Raw genomic sequence first — 25,615 nt, forward strand, 5'->3', positions numbered from 1 at the left:
CTGGAGAAGGGGATGGGGGGTGGGGGTGGGGAACAGCGCCCCGCGCCCCCTGGCGTGACCTTCTCCGCACGGACAAAGGCCGGCAGGGCGGGCGGCGCCTTTAAGGACGCGGCGCGGCGGGGTCGGTGCCAGGAGGCGCCGGGCGCGCCCCGGGGGAGCAGCGCCGGCTGAGGGGAGCGGAGGGGAGCGGAGGGGAGCGGAGGGGAGCGGGCGCTCGCCCGCGGCCAGCCCCGCAGCCACCCCAGGCGCGCCCCGCGTGGTCACTTGCCCTTTTCCCACTTACTCGGGCGGGGGCTGGGCTCTGCGCGGTGGGGGCGGGGAGCTCCTCGCCGGACGGGGGGCCCCCCGGACTTGGGGAGCCGAGCGAAGGCCAGGGGCGCGTCGGACCGGGGTGCGAAATGCGGCGGAGAGTCGGAGGGCCGCCGGGGGTCGCGGCGACGGTCTGGGTGCTCCCCTCCCCCCCCCCACGCCCGCCGCCGACCGGGCAGAGCTCGGGAGGGAGCTCCGGGCGCGGGGCCCCCGGAGCGCACCAACTCTCGGCGACCCCTCCCCGCGTCCGGTCCCGCAGCCCCCTCCTCGAAAAGCGAGTAGAGCCGGCGTGGAGGGTAGAGATTAGATTCCGCTCTTCTCCCATCAATTTTCCGTTTAATGTCACCGGGCCCCATTGTGGGAGAGGGAAGCACGTCACCCAGGCCATAAATTTGCGATTATGGCGCCTCCAGCCGCCTCCCCGCTCCCGGGACCGGGCGGGCTCCGGAGAGCAGGTCGGGACGGCGCCGCGGCCGCTCCCGGAGCGGGGATCCGGGGCGGGACCCCGGCCCGAGCCGCCCCGAAGCCGCCGTGCGGTACGTGCACTTCTCCCGACGCGGGCCGCTGCGCCCCGCGCCCCGCCGCCCTCCCCGCGGCTCCTTCCAGAGGGCTTTTGTTTCCAGCGCGGAGGTCGGGGCTTCGCTCGGCTCCCACCCGCCTCGGGCGGAGGCTCTTTGCCTCATAATGCCCGCTACTAAAAAATACTTGTGCAAAGAAAATCCATTTCGGTGGAAAGAAAACTCCCTGATGTGCGCCTGCGCTCCCACGGGGCAGAGCGGGCAGCGGCCGCCGGGCTCTGAGTCCGCGCGTGGACACCGACCCTGCCCGCGGGCCCGCGGGGGCAGAGGCCGGGCCCGGCAGCGACTTGCTCCAGAAGGCCCCGGCGGAAGTGGCCGTCGGGCGCCGGCGGCGCAGCGCTGACCCCAGGTCAGCCTCCTCTGCCCATCCTGGCTTGCCCTGTTGGACTAGGGAGTTTTCGGGGGGAGTCTCCCTTTGGGACCCTTTCCTGGAAGCTTCCCCCCCCCAGTGACCACCTGCAGCCGATATGGATGCATCATGAATTGGGACGGAATATATGTGCAGGCCAAAAAAAACAAAAAAAACAACGGATCTATTGAATGATTTTTAATTAAATGGGTCTACTGCCCTGTTAACAAAAGAGGCGTTGGGCGGGCGTGCTCCGATCAGGCCCCAGCGGTGGTCCTGTGGCTGCGCCTCGGCCAGCCCCACTGTTTGCCTCCGAGCACGGAAGGGGAAAGCGCTTTGCCACAGGCCCCAGCTGCTCTATGGGAACTTTGAAGGGAATTAATTTATTTCTGGTCCATATACGCTGCAGGTAAGCAGGCCAGCACAAGAAGGAGGGGCGGGCGGATCTGGTGCCTTCCCAGCCCTGGTTTCTAACCAGAGGCAGCCCAGGGAGGGAGCCTCCAGCCTCGGGCATCTGGCTGGGAGAAATGTCCCAATGGCCTCTGGACAAGGGGTGTGGGCTGTGGCTCAGAAGAGGAAGTTGGTGAGGTGGGCCCACCGCAGACAGCTGGGTCTGGGGTGTGAGTGTGGAGCTTGGCCAGCAACAACTTTACAGCAGGAAGAGAACAGGAGGGCTGGGCATGTGACCTGGCCAGACTGAGCCGTCCAGGCCTTCGTTTTTCTGTGTCAGAAGCCAGTGTGAATAGGCCGTAGGCAGGGTCTTTCCCAGAGCCCGGTGCTGGGGCAGAGGTAGGAAGGGGCGACTAGCAGCGGCTGGGGCTCTTCCACCTTTGGGAATGTGAAGAAACCCAGCAGGGAAGCTTGCTTTGAGGTACTGTCCACCCTGGAGCCTGGGGTGGGAGGGGGCAGGTGCCATTCCCCCCCCCCCACCCCGGTATCTCAGGGCCCTTCCCTCCTGCCTGAGCTCCGTAACTGGTGCTCCGAGGAACTTTGTTGGACTTGAGTTCGGCGTGGGGGCTGATGGGCTGCGGCCCTGAAGATGGGGTCAGCCTGGCCCCAGACTCCTCCTCTGGGTTTTACTACTGACCTTGCCGGCCCGTTGCGGCTCTGCCTGGGCCAGCTGGATTTTATCAGAGGAGACCCTGACACCCCAGCCTGTACCCCTGTCTGAGGGCCCTCCCACCAGTGTGAGACCAGGCCCCCGGGAAGTCCGGCCCCAGAGACCCTGTCCAGACATACCCTGACAGCGACATGTGTAAACACACCCAAACAGAGCCGTGAAGGAGGGCTTGCAGCAGCTGCTTACCAGGCACTTCCTCTAGCTGGTCTGGGAGGCCTGGTCTGGGAGGAGGCAGGTGTCCTTCCAGGGAGCGTGTACGGCCAGCCTCCGGCGTCTGTGACGGTGTGTGTGTGCCCGGAAGCGGCACGTAGCTGACCCCTCGCCAGGCCCCACCAGAGTTTCTGTCCCCCAGCAGGACGTGTCCAGCCACTAAGCCACCGGCCTCCATTCCCATGGGGCTGTGCTCTGTTCATCAGTAGGGTCTTTCCTCACAGGAAGGACCAGCTGGCCTTTAGGGGAGGGCAGCCTTGCACACACCCTAACCCTTTACAGACTTCCTGGGGTTTCCCCTGCCTTTTTCCAGCTTGTATGAGATAGTGGGGGGGGGGGTGGGGAGGGCAGCAGGCAGTGGGGGGCAATGAGGGGCTCCCTCTCCTCTGGGGGGTCCCAGGCCTCTCCCCAGCCCCTTCATCCTCATCAGGCCACCAGTCATGTTCCCACTAACAAAACATCTGGGGGGGGAGGGGAAGCTGGCTGATGGGACGCTCCTGCCCTTTTATGAAAATCACTTCAATTTAACCCAGATGGGTCTCCTGTTACCCTCACACAAGCAGCACCCTGAATTATACTTTACGTGTGAACACACTGGGTTATATTTAGCCGCAAATTACGCCTCTTGTGTTTAACAAGCACCTTCCCTGCGCCGAGGGGGCCGGGCAGCCTCCTGACCTGCTCAGACCAACCAGCAACAGATTTAACCCCCCAGGAGGGAGGGGCCCTGGGAAGGCCTGCTCACCCCAACTTCAAAGTCTGGCTCCCCAGCAGCTCTTGCTGCCTTTTGAAACTCCCAGCCACATCCCCAGGTCTGTCTGGGAGCCTGTCTGTGGCCTGCAGGGGTCAGCTGCTGCGCCTGGGAGGTGGGGGAGGTTTCCGCCTGGGAGGTGGGGGAGGTTTCCGAGTGAGCAGGCCCCTGACTCAGGAGCTGGGATCTGGGAGGGATTCAGTCCAGGGCACAGAGCCTGGTGATGCTGGAGGAAGACTTCCTGGGGGAGGCGTGGCGGGGGACCCTCCCAGCCAGACCCGGCCCCAACTACTCGTTTCTGTGTCTGCTGCCTCTCTGCTGTCACCAGGCCCATTGTGACTGGAGGCACTGTTTTCTGCGGGAACAGCATCCTTCTCTGGGGGACGGGAGTCCTGGGGATTTTCATCTTTCTCTCCACTCCAAAGTGGGTCGCCCCAACAAAGCGGAAGCCCCGGAAGCTGAAGATGCGGCAGCTAAGGCCACCGTCCAGTCCAGGCACAAATTCCTGGTGCAGCACCTTGGAGTGGACCTCCTGGGGTCCCACCCACAGCCAGGGAGCACCTGGGAAGGCAGGGATCCAGGCTACTCTGGGGAGTGCTTAGTGAGGGAGCCACATTTGGGGGCTTCTCAGGTGGGCTGGATGGGCTGCCCTTCCCCCCACACCCCTGCTCCCTCCAGCGCACCCTCCCACCCCCCCCACCCCGAAACTGGTGGAAGACCTCCTTCTGGAAGATGGTGTTGGGGCCCAGCCCTGCTTCCTGGAGGCTTCAGTGGTGCCTGGGGAGCTCCTCCAGCTAGGGCACTTCTGGGAACAGGTCTGATTTTTTTTTTTTTGCACCCCCTCATGTACTGTCCTTGGAAAGAGAGTGGATGTGCACTGCTCTCCCGCTGAGGGAGGGTAGGGGGTGCTGGGTCAGCTCACCCTCCTTCCCCCTCATGCCCAGTGCAAACCTGTGGATACAGGGCCCCCCCTTCAGGCGGGCCTGCTTGCCTGCCCTCTGGACTTGGCCCCCTGAGCCTGGCAGGGGGTGGGGGCGAATTAAGAGTCAATTTTTGTCAAGAAATGATTCCTAATTTGCCCTTTGACTAATGGCCCTGGGAACAATGGAGAGACACCCGGCACACAATTACGGAGCGCGCAGCTCTCTCTCTGCTGTTCTCTGGCCCAAGTAGGCATTTATTTGGAGCAGGGACTAATTCACAATTTTATGTAACTCACCCGACACCCCCACACCCTTGTGTTAAAAAAATGATTATTTCATGATTTCAGGCAGAGCAGGATCGTGGTCTTTTGGGAGCACTGTAGATGGAACTCCATGGCTGGGGACAGGCCGGGGAGGACGTGTCAGGGGCCCCCAGGCTGCGTGGGGCAAGGCAGGTTCTCCAGAACGCCGGGCCACGTGTAAACATGGGCCGCTATGTGAGATGAAGCGTGTGCACGTATGTTTTGTGCACATGGGAGTGTAACGTGCTGCGTGGTGCTCAAGGGTGCGCCTGAGTGTGATGTACGCGCACGTGTGTGTGAGACGGACGCGTGTGCACAGGGGCGGTGTGTGCGTGAGAGTGTAGTGTGGATGTAAGTGTGCTGAGAGCACGCCCAGGTGTCAGAGAACAGCTGGCTTCTCGGGCATCTGTTTACCTTCTTCCCAGGCCAGAGGGCAAGCCAGGAGGGGTGTCTGGCAGGAGAGGCATGTGGACGCAGGGGTTCCTGCGGGGAGGAAGCACGCAGAGCTGAAGGACGCCTCTGGCAGTGGTCCAGGCTGGGGCCAGGCCCACAGGCGGCCAGGGTGTGGGGGTCCCTTCCCTTGTGAAACCGCAGGCGGCTGCAGAGCCCTGGGCACCCCGGCTCAACCTGGCCTCCCATCAGGACCCCTTCGTTTCTCGCGTCTGCCCTCTCCCTGGGTCTCTCCCGCCCTAGTGGAAGGCGAGCCCTCAGATCCCTACACCATGTTTCTCTAAAATTAAAAACATTTGTTAGCTCTGGGCAGCAGGGAGAGTGAAAAGGAAACCGGAGGTTTCCTCGTTGCTGATAGTGCTTCCAGCCAAACAGGCCCCGGCCCGAGCCTCACGGGGGAACACGGGCAGCTTATTTTGGTGGTACTTGGGGAGCTGCCTGGCGGCCCGGTGCCCGAGCTGGGAAGCTGCCAGACCCTGCCGCATCCAGCAGGCCTATCTGCAACTATTTGCTGTAACAACTGTTTTGAAACAGCATTGGGGGGGGGAGAGCCCACTAGATTTGTTTTAAGTGATGCTGGGGGAAGTAGGAGGGGGTGGGGTTGGGGGGGCCATAGCTAGGCAGGGAAGAGTGAGGCCTAAGCACATCCAAGGCCTCTGGGCCCTCCCCAGGCCTGCCGCCTGTCTCGGGATGCAAGTCAGCAGGGGCAGGGGACAGCACTGGGGATGGGGGTCCTGAAAGCCAATTCTCACCCCCTGAATTAGTAATCTGGTGAACGCCAGCTGCAACCCGCAAGGGCAGGGAGGTACAGTTCTCTGCGGTCTCAAGCAGCCTGCAGGCCTCCAGTACCGCTAGGGTGGGGCCCATCGGCCAGGCTCCAGGACCTTCAGACAATCTTCTGCCCTCGGAGGTGGGGAGCAGAGAATGGGGATTTCCCAGCGGGTGCCTTTCTGCGCAAACCGCAGCATCCTGGAGACTGGAAGCCCCTTCGTCTCCCCCACAGGCGGTCAGAGGCCAGGAGTCCCCTCCTGGCCCATGGGCATCGGGCCGCGGGCGCAGCTCTGGGAACTCAGAGAAACTCCAGGGATTCCGCCGGTCGCCAAGGTGTTCTTTCCCTTGGATGGAGAATCTTTTTCTTATATGTATTTTGCTCACATATATATTTCATTTCAAACGGAACTTTAAAAGTCAATCTTACATTAAAAAAAAGAAGGTTCCTGGGCCGGGAAACAACTCATTGGAGAATGTCAGCAATGGGGTACTCCGCTACCAAACCAGAGTAGGCAACGTGCTGTCAGCTAGGGGCGCTTTGCCGGGGGTCTAGACTTCAAAGTCTCGGCTGGAGAGCTGTGCCGAGGGGCTGCGGGAAGCTCGTGGGAGTCCCCGGGCTCACGGACCGAGCAGCCTCCGCGCACCAGGCCACCGGGGCCAGGGACGCAGTGTGAGCCCGGCGCGCTCCGGGACGGCGCTGCAAGCCGCTTCCAGCCCGAGCTCCGGCCTCGCCTGGCCCTGCAAGAGGTTCCGGAGCCCAGGCTGGAGGCCGTCCCCGCCGACCCACCTCTAGGTGAGAGCGATTTCTCCCCAACCGGGCCGGCTTTCCTGGATGTGCGTGGGAAGCGGGGGGCCTCCGCACGCACCCGTAGGGGCGGGACCCAGAGGAAGTCCGTCTCCCCAACACATGCCGGGGCCGTCACTGCGACTCCATCCTCCAGAAGCCACGGGCCGAGCCCGGTGGTCCGCGTCAGCCACCCCCCACCCCAATGGTAGCGCCAAGCCCGAGCGGCCCACACCCCCCCCCCCCCCCGTCCGCAACGGGGACCTAATTCAATCGCCCACGGCCTAATGAATAGCCGCGCGCTAATCGGATCTCCAGGCGCTTTATGGATTTATGCAAGCTGCCTCTCCTCCCGCGGTTGCCGCGCGCCGCCTGGGGTCGTTTCCGAAGGCGTCGGCCTCGGGACTGGCCAGAGGCTCCGGCAGCTGGGGTTTTATCTCTGCCGCTGCGTCGGGGCATCGCCGGAGCCTCAGCTCGGGACCGCGCGCCCTGTCCCGCGCTCGCGGTGTCCCGGTGCTTACCTGCCAGCCCCGGGCTCTCCGGAGCCGCCCCGCCGGCCACGCCGCCCGAAGCGGGCGCCCAATCCCGGAGCCCCCGCCCGCCGCCCAAGCCACCACCCCAGGTCAGAGATGCCCGCGGGGGAAGGCCGGCCCGGGCCGTGCGCCTGCTTCCCCTTTCTCTCTGAATTCCTTTGATCCGCAGGCTCTGAGGCGCACCTCGGCTCCCGGGCTGCTGGGGTCGGCCCGTGGGGGTCCTGGAAACTGTCCCCAGCTTATCTCCTTTCATCAAGCGGCCTTGGGCGCCTTGAAACCGCGGAGCCAGTAATTGCTTTTTTCAGGAGGCCCTGTGCGGACTGGACAACAGCCAATCAGCGCCTTGTTTACACTCGGTGATTGACAGCCTGCTGGCAGCGTGCCAGCCAATCCCGGCGGTCCCGCGGGAGCGGGCGGGGGGGGGGGGCGGGAAAAGGAAGGAGACAACAGAAGGCCTCAGGCTTAACCCCTTCGTGTCCCTATTGGAATGAGCCGGTGGAGAATTTCTAATGCGTGTGCATGAGTTTGTTAGCATCTAGTTTAAATATCCTTTTTTTGTGTCTCCCAGAGGGGGAAGCAGAGATTCACAAGGAGAAAGAGGAGTAAATATGTATCCATCACTACTAAAACATCACCTTGACTCCCCGGGAATAAATAAATAGCATGTTGTTGGGAAATCAAATTCTAACAGAAATATTTGTTTGGAGAATATTTTTAAAAGTGCTTGAAATCCAATAACGATAATTGTTCAGTGGCTCTTATTAATTGTGGGGAGAATTTAGTTGATATGCAGGAGACTGGCTTTGAGAAATGCGAGGTTTTCGCATTGTGCATTATCAAGGTGAACATACTTTAAAAATCTAGTTACAGCTGAAGAAAAGGGCAATCTTTGTCTCAGCTATGAATTCCGGATTTTCATTCTGATGGGTGCTCCGTTGCAAAGTATGGCCAAGGGAGATAAAAATGAGAGCTGGTAGATAGATAGCCAGAGATGCAGGACCATGTCCCTGAGGTCCGATCCGCAGGGCAAGGGACAGGAGGGGACCAGGCAGGTGACTCTGGGGCTTGCGCTGCCCTGGCCTCGGGAGTGCAGGCATTCCTGAGGTCGGTGCGACCAGGCCAAGGTCCGGATGGTGGAAGGACCAGGCAACCCGAGAAGGCTTCTATGCTTGGAGCTCGGGCCTACTTGTGCGGGGTTCAGCCACCTGCCAGACATCCCAGGTATTAAAAAAAAAAAAAATCTGCTTTAACGGGTGGTGTTGTTTCTTTCTCCCGGCCTCTGTTGCACCAGAAGCCAAACGTTAGACCTGCTGGATTAATTTTAAAGAAAGAAAAAAGAAAGGAAGAAAGAAAAGGAAAAGAAAAAAGAAAAGAAAAGAAAAAGCCTCCCCCTATGCGCGGACACGCGCTCCCACTCGCCCTTGCTCCCTCTCCCGCCCTGCGCCACCACATTCCCATTCAACAGCAACGATCTGCGCAGAGGAGCTGCGCAGTCGCCGGGCTTGAATTAGGCGCCATCGGGCTCAGTAGTAGCCCTGCTGCTCCCTGATTGGCAGCTCTCTGGCCCGGCGCCAGCCTATTGGGAGGCCTGTTTACGCCGAATGAGTGGCACGAGCTCCCGGCCGCGGAGGGCTGCGCGGCCAATCAGCGCGCCGGCTGCTCGGGGCTGAGTGGCACGAGCTTATTAGTATGCAGGGCCCGTGGCTCGCCGCGCCGGGCTGCAGGTTTGAGAGCCGCTCTGGATGGGCTCGCTAGAGTCGTTGTGGTGGAAGCGGTGCATTTACAGTGCAACAGTCAGCACATTGAAAATACCAATAGGAATACAAAACAAAGTCACATTTACTGATTTAATTGTATTGCATTCAATTGTATCCAGGAAACAACCTCCAGTAAGTAACTGAAATTGCTTTCATTTTTTTTTGTTTTTGTATTTTTATTATTATTTTATTTTTTATTTTGGCTTTGGGGATTTACATTTTTTTCTTTTTAGCAAGAGAAATTCAGGGTTGTGATGTTAAGAAATATATATCTTCCCTTTTTAAAATTCCGTTATAATGTGGAGTAGGTTTTTTTTTTTAAAGATGGTCTAAATAGGAGAGCGATTTTTTTTTTTCCTCTGAAAAATCTTATCGATCGGTTTAAAATTCCCCCCGTAATGCGTCCTTGCTTTGCTCTGAGCGCTTGTTGTCTCGATCGACACCCAGCATTAAAAATAAATAATCGCGACAGGACAGGGACAGCCAGGCTGCGTCCAGCGCGAACCGCGCGGGCGGCTCCGGGCGGACCGTCGGCGAGGACCCCCGGACGCCGCCAACGAGCGCCGAGCTCCGGCTGCACCACGAACGAACCCCGATTGTTTGCCCCCCCATCTCGCTCCCTCCCCCGAGCAGCCCCGGGTCGGCCCCGCCCGGCCGCTCGGCGGCGCTGGGAACGGGCCGGCTCGGGGTGGCCTAGGCGGCCCGGGCCGCTGACCAGAGGGGCTTTCCGGCCGCCGGCTGGGTGCGGGCGAGGGGCCGGGGCGGGGAGGGGTAAGGCGAGTTCTTCGGGTTTCGCTTTCCAGAGCCTAATTCATTGCAGAACATTTCAGAAATTCTTTTCCTGGGGGGTGGGGGGCTATGAGGATGTATGAGGGGGGCAACGAGGCCGGCGCAGCGGGGCGTTTTCACCGCGCGCGTTCCGGGCAGCGCGCGGGGCTCGGGCCACGGCCAGCGAGGCGGGGTCTGCGGGCGAGTGCGCCCCGGGCCGCGGGCTCTAGTGCGGCCGGGCCCTCGGTCCTCTCCCGGGGGGGCGGGCGCGGCCGTTTCGCAGGGAGCGGGTTCTGCGGCGGCGCCGGAGCAGTCCGCGCCCCGGTGTGCCCCTGGCCCCAGCCCAGCCTGCAGGCCCCACGGCGCGCGCGCGCGCGCTGGGAGACGGGCGCCGGGGGAGGCGCACGGGAATGGGTGCTTTTAACCGGGGGGCGGCCGAAGCGACGGTGGGATTTTTAGTCCTTTAGTTACAACCAAAGCAAACCTAAAGGAGCCCCGCATTCAGGAGAGCGTGAGCCACGCAAAGCGGGGACGGTGGCTCTGGGGACCGAGCCCCGCCAGCCCAGGGAGGAGCCGAGCGTGCCGAGGTTCGGTTCTTTCCAAAATGCCCTTGTCATCGTTTCTCCGGCCGGCGCGGGGTCCCCCATTCTCCGCCGCTTTCCCTCCCATTTCCTTCCTTAGACCGGCCAGGCCTGTGGCTGCTGTGCTGTCCTCTCCTTCGGCCTCTCGAGCAGCTGGGGGGAGGGGGCTTGGAGCCCTGGGACTGGCGGGTGACCGCACGGGGCCTTCGGGCCCTAGCTGCGGCGGCCGCGCCTCCCCGCCCCGCTCCCTCCTCGGCCTGGGTTCCGCAGGCCGCGGAAGCCGCTCGCTGGCGGCCGAGGAGGCGCTGCGCGGCCTCTCCTCCGGAGCAAAGGACACAAAGAAAAGTCCCTCCAATCCAGTAAGAATCTCAGTGGCACGGACGGGCGACGATAATTCACCCCCAGTCTGCGTAAAAAAACTGGCGGGCTGGTGAACCCGCGATCCGCCGGCCAGGGGTGGAAGGTTAAAAGTGCTGCTGGCAGCCGAGCCCGCGTCCCGAGAATCGCGAGCAGCTCGCGCTTTCTCGGCAGTTCTGAAATCTCGTACTGGAAAAAAAGAAACCCCCACAGAACAAAAGCGCAGCACACACGACTCCCCGGAGGCCGCAGGGAAGCCTCGCACCCCCGCGGGCGCAGCCGCGGGCCCTCGGCGCCTTTGAAGCTGCAGGTTCCCGACCTCCCTCCCCTCCTTCTCTCCCTTTGTCACTCCCCAAGCCCCCCCACCCCCAACCCTGGCCCGGGCCGCCCCTCCCCTGACCCCGGCGCGGGCAGCCTCCTCGCCGGCGCTGCCCTGGCCCCGGCGGCTTGGCGCTCGCTTTGCAGGCCCAAGCGGCGGCGAGTCGAGTTATTTGTTAGACCGGGGGAGAGAGCTGGCGATCCCTAGAGGCGAGGGAACCCCAAACCTCTTTGTATGAAGTTGAGAGACAAAGAGAATTCTTTGTCCAGGTCCCGTTTATTTACAATGCAAAAGTTCTCCGAATAAATATTAAAAAAGCTTATCAGCTGAGCAAATATGTATTCACTTAATACATTATGTTTTCGGTTATAGATTAAATCAAACACCAAATAGTCTGCAAATAAGACGTTGTAGAAATCGTAGCATTAAATATAGCAATTTAAAATGGTATTCACGAGATGGAAAACATCTTATTCGCCCTCTCCTCACGGTGGGACGGCTAAAAAAAACCCCAAACAAACCAGGTTTCCTGCAGGGTTCACAATTAACATTGAGCCTACCCATCTCCCTTTTGTTGGAGGTGATAAAGAACATTAAAACAATGCAGGTTTAGGAGGTTAAGAGCGATATGCAGGGTGGGAGAGCTGCACACGCTCACTCACAGTGGTGCAGTTTGTCCCCGGCTCCGTGGCTCCACGCTCAGCCCCGCAGTGCACTCCCTTGGTTGGGTGGGGGTGGAAAAGAAGGGAGGTGGGGGGTGTTTCTAAGTGTCCCTGCCGGGAGGTGGAAACCCATAACTGAGTCCCAGGGTCTGCTGGGGCCTCAGCTGGGAGGAAGGGTGCACGAGGCTGGCCGACTTTCCTCGCCCAGGGGGCCGAGCTGGCCGCCACAGACCCTGCCTGCCCCGGGCTGCCGGCCGCCGGGAGACCCGGGGCAGGCGCTGCAGGGAGAAATTCTATGGCTGATGTGGGGCGTTAAGAGAAAACAATTTCTGACTCTCAAAGCACCCCCCCCCCTCCCTAAAGTCCCCAGTCCGCAGAGGCAGATCCTGGGCGAATTTGGGGGGCGGGGTAATTGTTCCAACCTCGCTGGGAAGCTCCCGGCTCGGGGACAGCAGGCCGGGCACTGCGGCGTGGCCGCCCAGGTGACACCGGCAGCGGACGCAGACTCCTGGGACTCTGGGAAGCTGGCCCGGGGTCCCCGGCCCAGGGTCCCCGCTTGGTGCTGGGGACGGGGGCCTCGTCCTGTTGAGGGGGGAGGGCGGCAGGTTCTAAAGAATGGGCCGAAAGACGCATGGGGGGATGGGAGAAGGGGAGAAAAGGAAGGTTATAAAAAAAAAAAAGTCTTGAGTTACAATCAATAAAATTACTCGCTTAATTAGCATGGTTATTCGGTTAAGCGGAATGTAGTAAAAGCTGGACCTCGGAAAGATGGGGGAGAGGAAAAAGGCGAGCGTGGACCTCGGGCCTTTTCCTCCGAGACACCTCTGGGCAGCGGGGGAGGGGAGAGGGTGTGCGTGTGAGTGAGTGAGTGTGTGTGTGTGTGTGTGTGTGCGTGTGCGTGATGGCTTCGCAGATTTGGGTTTTTATCACCCAGCGGAGCCAGCAGCCTTTTGCCGCGGCGCCCTCGCCGCAGGGACCCGCGGGGACGCGGAGGGGAAGCGGCGAGCGCTGCAGCCGGGTTCCCCCAGGCTCCTCGGGGCCGAGCGTGGCCGGGACGGTGCGTGTGCGCGCGGGGACCGGGCGGTCCGGGGGCCCGGCGCGCGCGTGAGCGGCGGGACACGAGCCGCGTGCCCCGGGCCCGGCCGCCCGGCCCGGCCGCGGCTCCGGCCGGCGGGCGGGGCGAGGACCCCCAGGCGAGCCGAGCCCCCCGAGTCACCGAGTCTCTTGTGCTTGCCTCCGCAGACTATGGACCCGCACGGCGGCCGCCGGCTCGGCGCGCGGCCGCCCGCCGAGGAGCCCAGTCCGCCGGCGTGCTGACCGGCCCGCCACCCCGCCGGTGACCCCGGACGCCGCCTCCTCCGCGCCGCCCGCGCGCCGCCCGCGCGCCGAGCCGCCCCCGGGCCCCGGCCGCGCTGCTCCCCGGAGGCGGCGGCGGGCCGGGGCCGGGGCCGGGGCCCGGCATGGATGGCCGCGACTTCGCGCCGCCGCCGCATCTGCTGTCGGAGCGCGGGAGCCTGGGCCACCGCAGCGCCGCCGCCGCCGCCGCCGCCGCGCGCCTTGCCCCCGCCGGGCCCGCCGCGCAGCCCCCGGCGCACTTCCAGCCCGGAAAGTACTTCCCGTCGCCGCTGCCCATGGCTTCGCACACAGGTCAGTGCCGGCCCGGGCGGGCGCGGGAGAGGAGGCCCGGCCGCGAGGTGGGCGCGGGCCTGGGGGAACGGGCGCGCGCCCCCTCCGTGGCTCGGAGCGCTTGCGGAGCAGCCTTCGGTTTCATTTCCCTGCACGGGCACCGGTGGCGGGCCCCGAGCGGGGGGCCCCCCGAGCCGGATCATCGCGGTTTAGAGCGGCCTTCCCCGGGGTCTCCGGGGTCTCGGCGGGGCAGCCCCGGAGCCGGCTAAAAATAAAGCCTTTCCCCTCCTGTCCCCCTCCCCCACCCGTTCCTGCAGAAGAACTAAATTCCGCGGAAACCTCATTTCTGCATTCTGCATTCACATCCTTAAGACATTCTGGGGCTGGGACAACGAGGCACTTTCTGCGGGAACAAAACGGCTGTTGTGACTGGGGGGCGGGGTGGGGGGGCGCCGCGGCCTGGCGGATTAGGGCGGTGTGCGCGCGGGGTGAGCGTTAATAGGGACTGCCGGTGTAAGACGAGCAAATCCTGTTTCTATATAAAGCCTTGAAGTGTCAGGGTGAGAATGGGTTTGCAGGGGCTGCGTGTGCTTTCACAAGTGCCTCTGGTATCCTGCTAAAGCCGGACAAAGCGTGGCCAGAGCGCGGCCCAGGCTGGCGGCCCCGCGGCCCTGGGGGAGGGCAGCGCCGGGCGCCGGCCGGGCTGGGGGTGGCGCGGGACTGCCTCCGTATTTCGGTGCAGGCGAGTTCGCAGCGAATTTGCTCCAAGAGGAGGGAACTGTGGCTGCCCGGCGTTCCTGTCCTCTCGGATCCCCTTCGGGAGAGGGCTGGTCCTTAGCAGGGCTGACCCAGGCCTCCGGAGCCACCCTAACCCTTCTGAGGTGGCTTTGATATTACTGTTGAGCAAGGTCAGGGGAGAAGCAGAGCCGGGCAGCCAGGAGCCGAGGGGCAGCTGCCTCGAGGAGACCGGGGGGTCACTGGCCAGCGGCCACAGAGTTTGCAGGAATGGTTTGGGGCTTGGTGTGGGGGCCTGCTGGTCACCCTTGAAGGCTGGCTTGCTTTTGTTTACAGTTTGTCCTAAACATCAGAAATGTTGTTTGCCGCTTTTTTTTGTTTGTCAATTTGGCAGTAACAGTTATTATTGCTAGCTTGATGAACTGTGAATACTAATAAAATTATATCTGCTTTAATGGGATTACAATTAGCGTGTGGATTAAAACGGATGGAAGAGTCGAGCTAGAAGGGAAAAAGTCAGAAGGGAGGGCAGTCAGAAAGGAAAACATAAATTTCCTAAAAAGAAAAAATATGAAAATTTCTTAATTACTAATGGGCTTTTAGCATTCACGACATGAAGAGATTCGGAAAGTTAGACGAAGGCAGGGAGTGGAGGGGCTGGGCTCCCGTGCCCTCCTGGAATCAGCCCCGTGCCGTTTCCTGCCCCAGCGCGAGCCTTCGGCAAGGCTGCCCTTTTTTTCTCTTCCTCGCTGTTTCCTCTTTCTATCCATTTCTTTTTTCCCTCTCTAGATTTATAACTCAAAAGAGGAAAAGTACTTGCTTGGGAAATGGGTGATTTAAAAATATCCGGCCAGGCTGTCCCTGAAGTTAAGTGTTCCTCCTGCCCTTGCTTTGGAGGTGCTGCCCACCCGGCTCAGCCCACACTGGGGGGCTGCGGCCCAGGGCTCACGGTGGCAGCAGGGACAGCACACCCCCCTACTAGTCCCTTCTCCAGGCTGCTGGCTTGCAGCCCCTGCTGAGGGTGGGAAGGCCGAGCCTGCAGGCTGGGGGATGGGGAGAGAGCAGCTGTACTCACCCCCCCCCCCCCATATGCCAGGCCCACTAGCCTAGCAGGTAGCAGCATCACAGAAAAAAACAAGGGTCTGGAAGGGCCCCTGACACTGAGGCTTCCCCAGGGCTATCCCACTCTGGGGAGGCACAGCCAGGTGGGATTCCCCGTCAGTTCAGGTCACCGCTGCCTCTTCTGCCCCCACTCATCCGCCCACAGCCTAGCCAGGTCCTGGTCGGCCACCATGTCCCTTTTCTGCTGTTTTTGCCGGATGGAGGCACCACCAAGTCAGGTGGGAATGCGGTCGGGGTGGCCCGAACCATTGTCTTGTTCTTTTCAAGTTTGACCACGTGGTTCTTGGAGCAGAGGCCATGCTGGGTTTGGGAGATACTAGGTGGGCGCTGGCCAGGTGTGTGTGTCCTTGACCTAGACCCAGCCCGCCTCCCCATACACAGGGTGCTCTAGAGGGCGCTGGAGGTCCCCAGGGCACCCTCAGAGGGGGGCTGAAGGGCCACGTGTTCCCTGTTCCTGGAGGCCATTTCCACCCCCCTGGGGGACCAGAGAGACCTATTGTGCTTGGAGGTGTCCGACCCATTAGTGACGGAAAGGCTGGCCGAGCGGGCATCCAGCAAGAAACATCTGCTGCTGAAAGCCTTTTAAAATTGCTGAAAGCCAGAATATCGTATTGGTTTTTAAAATTTAGCTACATCAATTTTTTTTTTAAAGGAATTATACACCAGATCACTTTGCTCTGGTCTGTATCTATATATGATCTAGTTTAGAAAGAAAAAAGTATAATTAAGTTAAAAAAATTTTTCCCCATCTTGTGCACGGATTTCCAAATGGCTAGTTTGGCAGATTCTTCTTCCCATTTCCGCAGATGGCCTCGGATCCGCAGGCCAGGCCAAGGCTGCCGCAGCCGGCCGCCCCTCCCCGCTCCGACCGCCCCGCCGAAAGGAGAATGGTCTGAGCTTCTTGCTATGTGCAGGTCTGACGGGGGAGTAGTAGGGTCCAGTCACCTCGGCCACCCTGGCCGGGCCCAGGGGCTCCGGCCACCAGGCCGCCACCCGTGCTGCCCCACCCAGTGTTTTCAAAATGTCAGCTTGAGGACCCTGATGGGACGTCAGGTTTCTTCCATTGTTTTTCTAAAAATGGAAGTGCTTGTAGCTTTAGAATCGGGCTGTACGGTTTTATGGTAAAGTGCTGTTCCAGTAACCTTGTCACCAAAAGGTGCAATTAAAATGTTTGGAATCATTATTTTTAGTGCAGTGTTAGATTTTGTCTCTAATACAGATGGTCCGGAGGCAAAGCTGTGAAATCTGGGGGGGGGGTGGGGGGGGGAGGAAAATCAACAACGCATCAACCCAAGATTTTTCATCAGCACTACTGCCCGGAGCGATTGGGGACCGCGCCTCTCTCTCGGAGCATTTAAAAAATTGGCAGTCTGGCCTGGGAGAAGTGGGTCCCCACCGCCTCTTCCGGCCGGTCGTCTCCAGGCCTCCTGTATCCTCCTCTGCCCATACCCCCTCAGGCCCATCAGGCCCAGCCTTCAAGAATCATCGGGCCTCCAGCCGAGGTAGGCGGAGGTGCGGAGGTGCCGAGAGTCTTGGTTTCAGTAATCTGGCTGTGGGTTGGCTTCTCCTCTTTACCTCTTTTCTCTCTCTCTCTCTCTCTCTCTCTCTCTCTCTCTCTCTCTCTCTCTCTCTCTCTCTCTCGGGGTATAAATGGTATAAATGGCCCGGCCTGGAAGCCAGGGGCCTGGGGCCTGGGGACGTTGGGAATAAATCGGGCGGCAGGTCCCTTCTGCTGGGAGTGCCGCAGACTCCTTCCCTGCTGAACGGGCTTCTGATGGCCAGCCTCGAAAGGAAAGAAAGCAAAACACACTAGAGGAAAAAAGATAATTTCCTCGTGTGAAAAGACCCCATCAAAGGTTCCCCCTCCCTCATCATGTGATATTTTTTTGTAAAGAAAAAAATACATTTTCGTAAATACCTCATTAACTCAATGACACGCCGGAGTGTTTCTGCAACAGTTACCAACATTAAGTAGGTGTGAAAAGAGTTACTTTCTGAAGACTCTACCCATCCTGCTCTGAAAGTGACAGAACCAGACATGAAAGCGGCCGCCCAGCCGCAGAGCCCCGGGAATCCCGGCGGCCGCGTAGACCAGCCCGGCTGTGGCCGCCCTGCCCGCCCCACCGAAGCCATTTTTGGAATGTGGGTTTTTTCTCAGTGGGGCTTGTGCTGCCCACGTCTGATTATTGCCTATAAGGATATTCCTATAGGAATATTCAGGTCACGTGAGTAATAAAGCAAATTAGCCGGCGAGGCAGGGAGCGGCCTCGTACAGATAGCACATCTCCCCTGGAAAACACACGCACCCCCCCCCAAACGCTCCCCGGTTATTCTTAGAAATCTCCCTCCTCTGCTTCGAGACTGGGTTCAACAGCCCGCACAGACAGGACCGAACGCATAGGAGTCTGTTAGAATAACACGGATGAGGCTAAAAATACCCCTCAGAAACACACATAAAAAAGCCAAATCCAACAACAGAACGGGCTAAAAATATTCCAGGCTTTGGCAAAGAGCACAGAGTTAAATAAATTATACAAGAGCCATTCATGGGAGCAAGTTGACTTTCTCTCTTACGGGAACTTGGTTCAAGCTAATAAAAATAATAATTTACTGGCCACTGAGCTTTGCATGAGTTTAAATTTAATTGGTGGGGCTTCTGGCCTTTGTCACTTCTTGGCGATTAGTGGGCTTGTCCTAGCCTGGGGCAGGGTTGGGGGGGGGGGGGCGCTGGGCCTAGGGTCCCTGGAAGCACAGGACGCTGGAGCAGGGCCTGGGTGAAAGGGTGGGGTGCCCAGGAGGCCGGAGGAGGAGGGAGGCCGCGGGGTGGGGGTGGGGGGGGCGGTCAGGGGAGGCAGAAAAGAGACAGGCAAGGTGTGGCTATTTTAATTTGATAAATGATCGTACACCTTTAAGAGTGTGTTTTAACAATCAAGATACACTCCAGCAAGTTGATAGGATGTTCGCTGTCAACTTACATATGTCATCAGAGCGGGCTGTGAGCGTAAATAATGTTCTAGAGTGTGCGGGATGCGTCGCAGCCTCTGCTGGAGCCCGCCAGGTAGCACCCCTGTCCTCTGGCCGGCGCTTCTCTCTCCTGGTGTCTGGGGTCAGTGGCCAGAGGAGGGCAGGAGGTGGGGGGGGGCACTTTGGTCGAGGTCTTTCCTCTCTAGGGAGTTCCCGGGTCTCCCCGCCAAAATAAGAGCTGGGTGGGCTTGCTAGAGAAACCGGCACGCAAAGGCCTGGGGCGGGAACTGCAGCATTGGCTGGTGTCTAAATTCAGCCGTTCTCAGGCATGTTAAATTTCCCACAGGGATTAGGGTCAGGTAGTCCCCTTTGCACCCTCCTCTTCTTCCGTGGTTCCTTGGTGGAACACCCCCAGAAATCCCTGCAGGCCTTCCTGATCCCTAAAAGACTACACTTCCCAGGATGCCCCTGGGTCAGCTCCAGGGATTGGGGGGGGGGGTTCCCTAGCACAGAGAGAGTTCAGCCAGTGCCCCTGGGAGTGAACTCTTTTCAGATGGGTGACAGGGGCCCTGGGCGCCCCCCGTCCCCCGCCCCCCCCAGCCATCTTTCCCCGCATCCTGGAAGAGGCCTCTGGATATGGGCCCCCAGCAGATGGGAGCTGCCCTCCACCCCCTGGATCCTGTGTGGCCGCTGTCTTGATTGGCGTGTCCAGAGTCCCTGGGGGTCCCCGCCAGGCCCCCTGATTTCAGCCCGCCGCCCGTGCCTTCCCTCGGCGTGGTCTTCTCAGAGGGGTCCGGTCTCTACGCGAGGGCCGGCGCGGAAGGAACGTGAGGCCTCTGCCCCGCATCCGGGCTGCTCTCTGTCACCTAGTGCCACGAGAAAACCCCTCACGGCCATGCTGTCGTGGTCTCACGTCCTCAGACAGCAGCTGCCTTGCCTATCAGCATCCACCCTGAGCGACTTCTGGCAGTTTCTAAGAAGAAAGCTTCCCCCAGGACAGGCCCCTGTGCAGGAAAGCCTGGCTCATCATCACCTGTCCAGAGAAGGTTCTCAAACCAGTCGCCGCCCGCAGCCCACTGGAGAGGTGACCCTGCTGCTGCCCGTTCTTCCCGGGGCCTTCGCATCACACGACATTCTCCACGCTGACGTGGGGCTTTGGGACGCAGAGCTCACAGCCTGTCTGGCAGATAGGCGACTTGCTCTGCTCTTACCGCCCCCCCCACCCCCCCGACTCGTCCACTAGGGACCAGCTCCCGGGTCTCCGGCCCCCATTAACCTCTGGGGTCTCCATTGCCGCACCAAAGACTGGGTACCACAAGCAAACCACAAAATCAGAGCCAGCATGCGGCCTCTAGAAAATGTCCCGCAGCCTCCCGGCCGCGCCGACCGAGCTCGGGCCTCGGGAGCCCATGTGCGTGGGGCTGCCGCTCTGCCTTGGCTCTGACGCTCTGCCCGCTGACGTTTTTATGGGATAATATACCGTTTAGATCACGCAGGTCTATTTGTCAGTGGGCCGCCCCTGTTTGTTGTAATATATAATATTACTGCCTCCTGTGGCCCTGTGAACAGCTGCCTCCGGAGGCCAGGCGACCGGCGGGAACTGGGCTACGCCCGCGGGAGGTGGGGGGTGCTGGATTTGCCGAGGGCCTGGCGGGGAGGCGTCCAGCGCCCAAGCTGGGAGCCAGCCGGGCTGGCATCCGAGGGCCGCTGCAGCTGTCTAGACGATTAGGTTCCAGATTGGATCAGCCAGGAAGAGTTTTTCATTCTGACCTGGGGTGGGGGGAGGAGGAGAAGGGAATAAACAGGTGGGTTGGGTTCCCTGCCCCCTGTCCCCTCCCAGGCCCCCCAACAAAGAGTCCAGTGTCTCTCGATGCAAATGCTTTTGAGGCTCGGTGGGGGGACCCACTGTGTGCCTGGAACCGAATGGAAAGATGAAGCCCCCCCACGCCCCCCTCAGGGCAGGAACTTGGTTTTCCACTGGAAATTTCCAGAAATGGGGGAGGGGAGGAGAAGATGGGTGTGCTGTCCGCAGGAGCCTCTAAAGCAGCAGGCTGGGGTCCCCGAGGGTGGTCTGGGAGCAGTGCCTCCTTGGGGCACCCCGTCAAGAAAGTGAGTCCTGAGGTGAGTTGAATAAGAGCTCAACGAACGCCCTGTGCCGTCCTCCCAGGAAGGTGGGTCTCGGCCGGGTCCCTCGGCCTGTCCCTCCGGGAAGCCAGGGGCTTTCCTCCGGGGGATGTCCACCCTACAGGCAGCGCCGGGGGAGCGCACTGTGGCCCCCCCGACCCAGAGGCAGGCGTGGTGGAGCACGGCTGGACAGGGGCGAGAAGAAGGCCCTCTGGGGGCCCCAGGAACGGAGCCCAGGGTGGGGACAGCGGTGCTGGCAGTGGGTGGGGCTACACTGCCCGCCCGGTGTCCACCCAGCAGCACTGAGTGACAGACTCCATCCCAGGCACAGCCTGTGTCCCCTTTGTGGACAGAGGCAGAGGCCCACCCTGCGGACCCCAGTGGGCCAGCCAGAGGGTAACTGGCTGAGCTCACCTGTGCCCCCAGGGCCCGGATGCAGGCCGCACTCTGCTCACCTGTGCTCAGGCCACCGGACAGGTCTCACGCTCACCCACGACCAGCCTTCCGGGAATCCCACCCGAATTCTGCGCCCACCTGCCCAGTGACCTGAATGTGTGCGCTGCTCTGTCTCCCACCACCTGCTCCTGGGCCCCTGCCGGGGTGGAGCCCCTTCGGGGCCCTCACTTACGGGGCTTGGACCTGGTGAGCTGCCCACCTCATTTTAGCTCCTTCCTGCCCTCTCACTGTGGACCCCGGAGCCCCTGGCCCAGGCCCCTGCCTGCTGCAGGCTTTCCCATGGCCACTGCACTGCCCCACGCACCTCTGCTTCCCTACCCCCCGCCCCTCCCGGAGCCACCCTCCAGCCGGTGCCTAGGCCGCCGGTGCCCAGGCCTTGTCCCCCGCCCTTGTTCTGATCCGCAGCTGGCCCTAGAGGGTCCCGGCCTCACGCACTTCCAGAGCCCCAAGTGATTCTGCCATGCAGCTCTGCCCAGGCCCCCCAGCCCCGAACGTGCCCCCAGCTCTGCTCGGACTCCCCCTGTCCTACTCCGGAGGGCCTTCCTGCGCCTGCAGCCCACCTCCTGCCCCACGTGCTCCGTGGCCATCCCAGCGCAGCCGCCCTGACCCGTGGCGGTGGGGGTCCCTTCCCCAGTGGACGGCAGGGGCCTGAGTGTGGGGTGTCCGTGTCCTCTGTCCCCGCGGCCTGCCAGAGCTGGGCCACCCAGGACGGGGGAGGCCGTAAGGGGGGTGTGTGCCGTGCTCGGGCGGCACGTGTGTGCCTGTGGACACGAGGTCTCTGTCCTGCAGTGTCACCCGCACGCTGGAGAAGAGGGCAGACCAGGACCCTCTCCGGGGGAACCGACCTGGGGAGACGTGCCAGGGCCTGCACTGGCCCTAGGTCTCCTCGCTAAAACCAAGCTGCCCCGCCCCCACACCCGAGCACGACGCGGGGACGCTTGTGCTGGCGGTGCCCTCCACATGTCCCCAGCCTCTGCAGCCACCTCCCAGGGGCCAGGGCAGCATCTCCTCACCTTCCAGAAGCATCTTGTGTCATTGCAGAGGCTCCCAAGCTGTGCCACATTCTAAAAGGTGTCGGAGCTGAGCAGGTTGGCACAGTGAGCTCTCCCCTGTGTTAGTATCACACCTGGCGGCAGGGGTTGGGGGCAGAAGCCAGAGGCTTCACCTGGGTCACAGGGCGCTGGTGGGAGGGGAGGACATGCCCCTCCCATCCCTGGTGGCCGTGTGGGTGGCTGCGCCCGGCAGTGGGGTCACGGGTGGGGGGGGGGCAACCAACCAAAGGAAGATGAGAGCTGTGGAGGGAAAAGGGGACAGGGAGAAGGCAGGGGTCGTGGGTCTCACCCCCTGCCACCGTGGTGTCTCCGTCCCGGGCAGGCAAGCCTTTCACGCTGTGCCGCTTTGCTTTCTGGAGCTCGAGCCCTGGGAGGTGTGCGTGGCGGGACTGGCCGTGCCCAGGCTTTCTGACAATCGGCAGCCCCGGCTCTGTCCCTTAGGAGCCCGTTAGAGCTGGCTGGACACAGGCTTGTACACAGTCCTGCCCCAGGATGTGCCCGGAGGCCTGGAGACAAAGTGACAGGGCCCTGGGTCTTGCAGGAAGGGCTGCTTCCCTGGGGACAGTCAGGCAGACCTTCACGGGTCATAGTCCCCCCGGCCCTTCTCCGTGGTGTCTGTCTTGAGGTCCTGTGGTCTTGGGGCCTTAGTCTGACCACAGAGTTAGACAAGAGGTTCTGGGGGCACCCGAGGGGCTCAGTCGGTTAAGCGTCTGACACTTGGTTTTTGTCTCAGGTCATGACCTCACGGTTGGCGGGTTCAAGCCCCGTGTCAGGCTCTGTGCCGATAGTGTGGACCCTACTTGGAATTCTCTCTCTCCCCTGCTCCCGCTCCCTCTCTCTCTCTCTCAAAACAAATAACTGAACTTTAAAAAAAACTTTTAAAAAATGCATTCTGGCCCTTGCACCCCGGCACTGGGGAGGTAGAGACCCAGGTCTGGGCCGAGCGGCCTGCAGGTCCTAGAGCCCCGCAGCGTGGTGTGCGTGGCCCTGGGTCGGTAGGTGGAGGGGACACTGGGGATCTCTCTGGAGCCCACAGGGAACGGTCCAAGGTCAGAGGCAGGATGGCCCCGGGAGGCTGGGCAGATGACCCAGGGCAGGCCCCGGGGCCCGGAGGTGCAGGGCTGTTCTCTGCCTGGGGCAAGGGAGGCTCTTGGGGTCACCCTTGGGCTCCTCAGCCTAGGTGCCACTGCATCCTGGAGGGGCCCTGCCTGTGAACCGACCCTGAACCCCCCAGGCGGGCCAGCAGGGAGAGATGCATCTGTGGGCACCTCTTCCCTCGTGAGTGTGCAGAGATGCGGGTGGTCGCGGCCCAGGACTCCGGCCTGGGGCTGTGAGTGGACCTGCGTCTCTCCTCTCCCGGCCTGTGTGTGTCCCGGGCCTCCCCGAGCACGTGTGTACCTGGCAGGGCCTGAGCGGGACTCCACAGCCAGCCTCCTTTCTGCTCCCCCTTTTCTACACCCCCAAACCCTGGCCCCAGACAGGCACCTGGGCCCAGACTTGTAGTCAGTTTGGGCCAATGAGAGCAAGACTCAGCAAGACCCCGGGGCTGGGGACACTTGCCGGGGGGGCAGGTTGGGTGGCGGCCACTGACTGCCAGACGGGGAGGGTCACCCAGCCACAGCTGGCTGGCTCTGTCCTCTGCCACTCAGGTCCTGACTGAGCACGAGAGGCCCGGAAACTCTCAGGTTAGCGTCTCCCTCCCTCCCTCCCTCCCTCCTCTGGCTCTCCAGCCGGGGGCGGCCCCGGGGGCTGCCCTCATCTCTCTCTCGAGCCGAGCCTGTGTGCTGACCTGACCCAGCACACCAGCTGGACTGCAGGCCACCCCAGCCTCACTGAGGCTCCTTCCCCACAAGCCCCCCTGCACCTGCCCCTGCAGGCCCTACTCACTCTTCCTTCCCAGCCCCTCGCTCCTGTCCCTGTCCTGTCCCTGTGCGTGTGCTCAGGAAGGCACCTTGCACTCCCCTGTGGCACTAGCCCGGGTACCTCCTCCCCTGCACTCCCCAGGGCCCTGGCGGCCAGCAGTTGGTGGGTTCAGGACCCAGACATGGATGAGAACGCGGTGAGGGCAGAACTGGGGCCCCCAGCTGCCTTCTTTTTTTCTTTTTCATTCATTCATTCATTCATTTTTGAGAGACAGAGACAGAGCACAAGCGGGGGATAGGCAGAGAGAGAAGGAGAAACAGAATCCGAAGCAGGCTCCAGGCTCCGAGCTGTCAGCACAGAGCCTGATGCGGGGCTCAAACTCACAAACCGTGAGATCATGACCTGAGCTGAAGTCGGGCGCTCAACCGACTGAGCCACCCAGGCGCCCCAGCCCCCAGCTGCCTTCTGGCCTCAGCGGCTTCTTGTAGGAAGGTGACAGCAGATCCCTTTGTCCCCGGCCTGTGTGCCCGGCCCTCCTCACCCTGCACAGGTTGGGGAGGGGGAGGGGCTGGACTCCGGAGCCTGCAGGACGTGTCCTGTGTCCCCATCCAGGCAGCCCACCACGTGCCCCAGCCACCCCGGCCAGCAGGTCGCCTGTGGGCAGTTAGCCTGAAGCTGGTCCCCTTTTTGAGACTTTTTGCATCCCTTTGGGTCTCCTAAAAATAAGGTTTTAATTTATTTTAAATTAACATTAGAATTAAATCTAAATTAAGTTGTAATACATCTTTAGGCCAGCTCTTGAGAAGCCCTAAACGTGTGTGAATACAGATAAGACCGAGAAAAGTTGGAAAGGTGCACATGCGGCTGCCTCGTCCTTCGTAACCTGTTGCAGATTTGATGACAAGTAGCGGAAACCCAAAACGATGAAGTCCAAAGGGCCCTCGCTTGAGTGGGAGTTGGGCCAGCGGTCCTTGCGGTGCCGAGCGCGAGGAGGGACAGGACGAGACACCTCACAGGGGCCTCGCGGCCCTTGCGCCTACGGGTGCTCCGGCTCTGCTAGAAGGGAGGTGGGGGGCACCTCTGTGTGGCCGGGCTGGGAGGCTGCCAGCTGGCCAGGGCGGGGCTGGGGCACTTCCCACATGAACCCGGATCTCTGGCTTGTCTGCGGAAGCAGATCTGTTCCCTGAGTTGCCGACTCCCCTCCTGATCCTCCCTTCCCCTTGCTGAAGGTTCCTTCTCTGCTCCGGGCTCCACTGTAACTGCTACAAAAACCCTCTGCACTTGGGTTCCAGGGCTTCCCTGTGTCTTAGCTAGCTCCCGCCGTGTAACGGATCGTCCCAAACTTGGCAGCTTACAACGGCAAACGTTTATCGTCTCTCTTTCTGTGGCTCAGGATTCTAAGTGAAGGTGTTCGCCCGGGCTTCAGGCATCTCAAGGTTTGGCTGTGGGGGACCCCCTTCCAAGCTCCCCCTCCCCCCCACGTGGCTGTCACAGGCCCCAGTTCCTTGTCGACTGCTGGCTGGTGACAGCGGTTCCAAGGGTGGTGAGCAAGGCGGCAGCCACGGTCTTTTTATGACCTGATCTCCAAAGGGCGTTTTCTGTTCGTAGAAGTGAATCTAATCCTGCCCACGCTCAAGGGGAGGGGGTTCCATGCAGGGGTCAGGGCTCGTGGGGGGCCCCACTGGATCTGGACCCCTCCTGAGGCCATAACTGCCCCAGTATGCCAACTACTCCCAGGTCCCCTCTGCGGCCCGGGCCCTCCTCCTCCAACTGCTGGCCAGCCGAGGCCCCCACGTTCCCGGGCTCCCTGCGTGTGACCCAGCCCAGCCGCTGGAGAACTCCCTCCCTCTCGGCCCCTGCCCCCTCCTTGCTCCACAACCCTGTCGTCACTTGGTCACGGGGACCCCGCTCTGGCCCGTCCCCTTCAAAAGCCCCATCCCTGATCGGCAGAGGGCCCTCAGACAAGCGTGGGCCTGCTTACCCCGCTGGCCGGGCATGTTGTCCACAGAAGCACAGCATCATCTTCCCACCTGTGAGATGTCTGCTCCCAGGGATGCTACCAGCAGGCCAGCAGGCTGGCCTCAAAATAGCCTCGAGGACGGTGCGGGTCACTGAGAGATCCAAGGGCCACTGTTGGAGGCCAGGGTGC

General features: G+C 61.3%; 1 protein-coding gene across 2 annotated transcripts in view; it reads left to right on the plus strand.

Annotated features, from left to right (window-relative positions):
* The first annotated feature begins 8,769 nt into the window (after positions 1 to 8,769).
* BAHCC1 (BAH domain and coiled-coil containing 1) overlaps positions 8,770 to 25,615 on the plus strand; it is a 64,163-nt gene continuing 47,317 nt past the window's right edge. For both annotated transcript variants that reach the window (XM_045044166.1, XM_045044167.1), the window contains exons 1-2: positions 8,770 to 8,969; positions 12,767 to 13,171. In XM_045044166.1, coding sequence (XP_044900101.1) covers positions 12,985 to 13,171 — 187 coding nt within the window. In that variant the 5' untranslated portion in view covers positions 8,770 to 8,969; positions 12,767 to 12,984. The remainder of the gene's footprint in view (positions 8,970 to 12,766; positions 13,172 to 25,615) is intronic.

The sequence above is a fragment of the Felis catus genome, chromosome E1 (assembly GCF_018350175.1).
Source record: "Felis catus isolate Fca126 chromosome E1, F.catus_Fca126_mat1.0, whole genome shotgun sequence".
NCBI lineage: Eukaryota > Metazoa > Chordata > Mammalia > Carnivora > Felidae > Felis > Felis catus.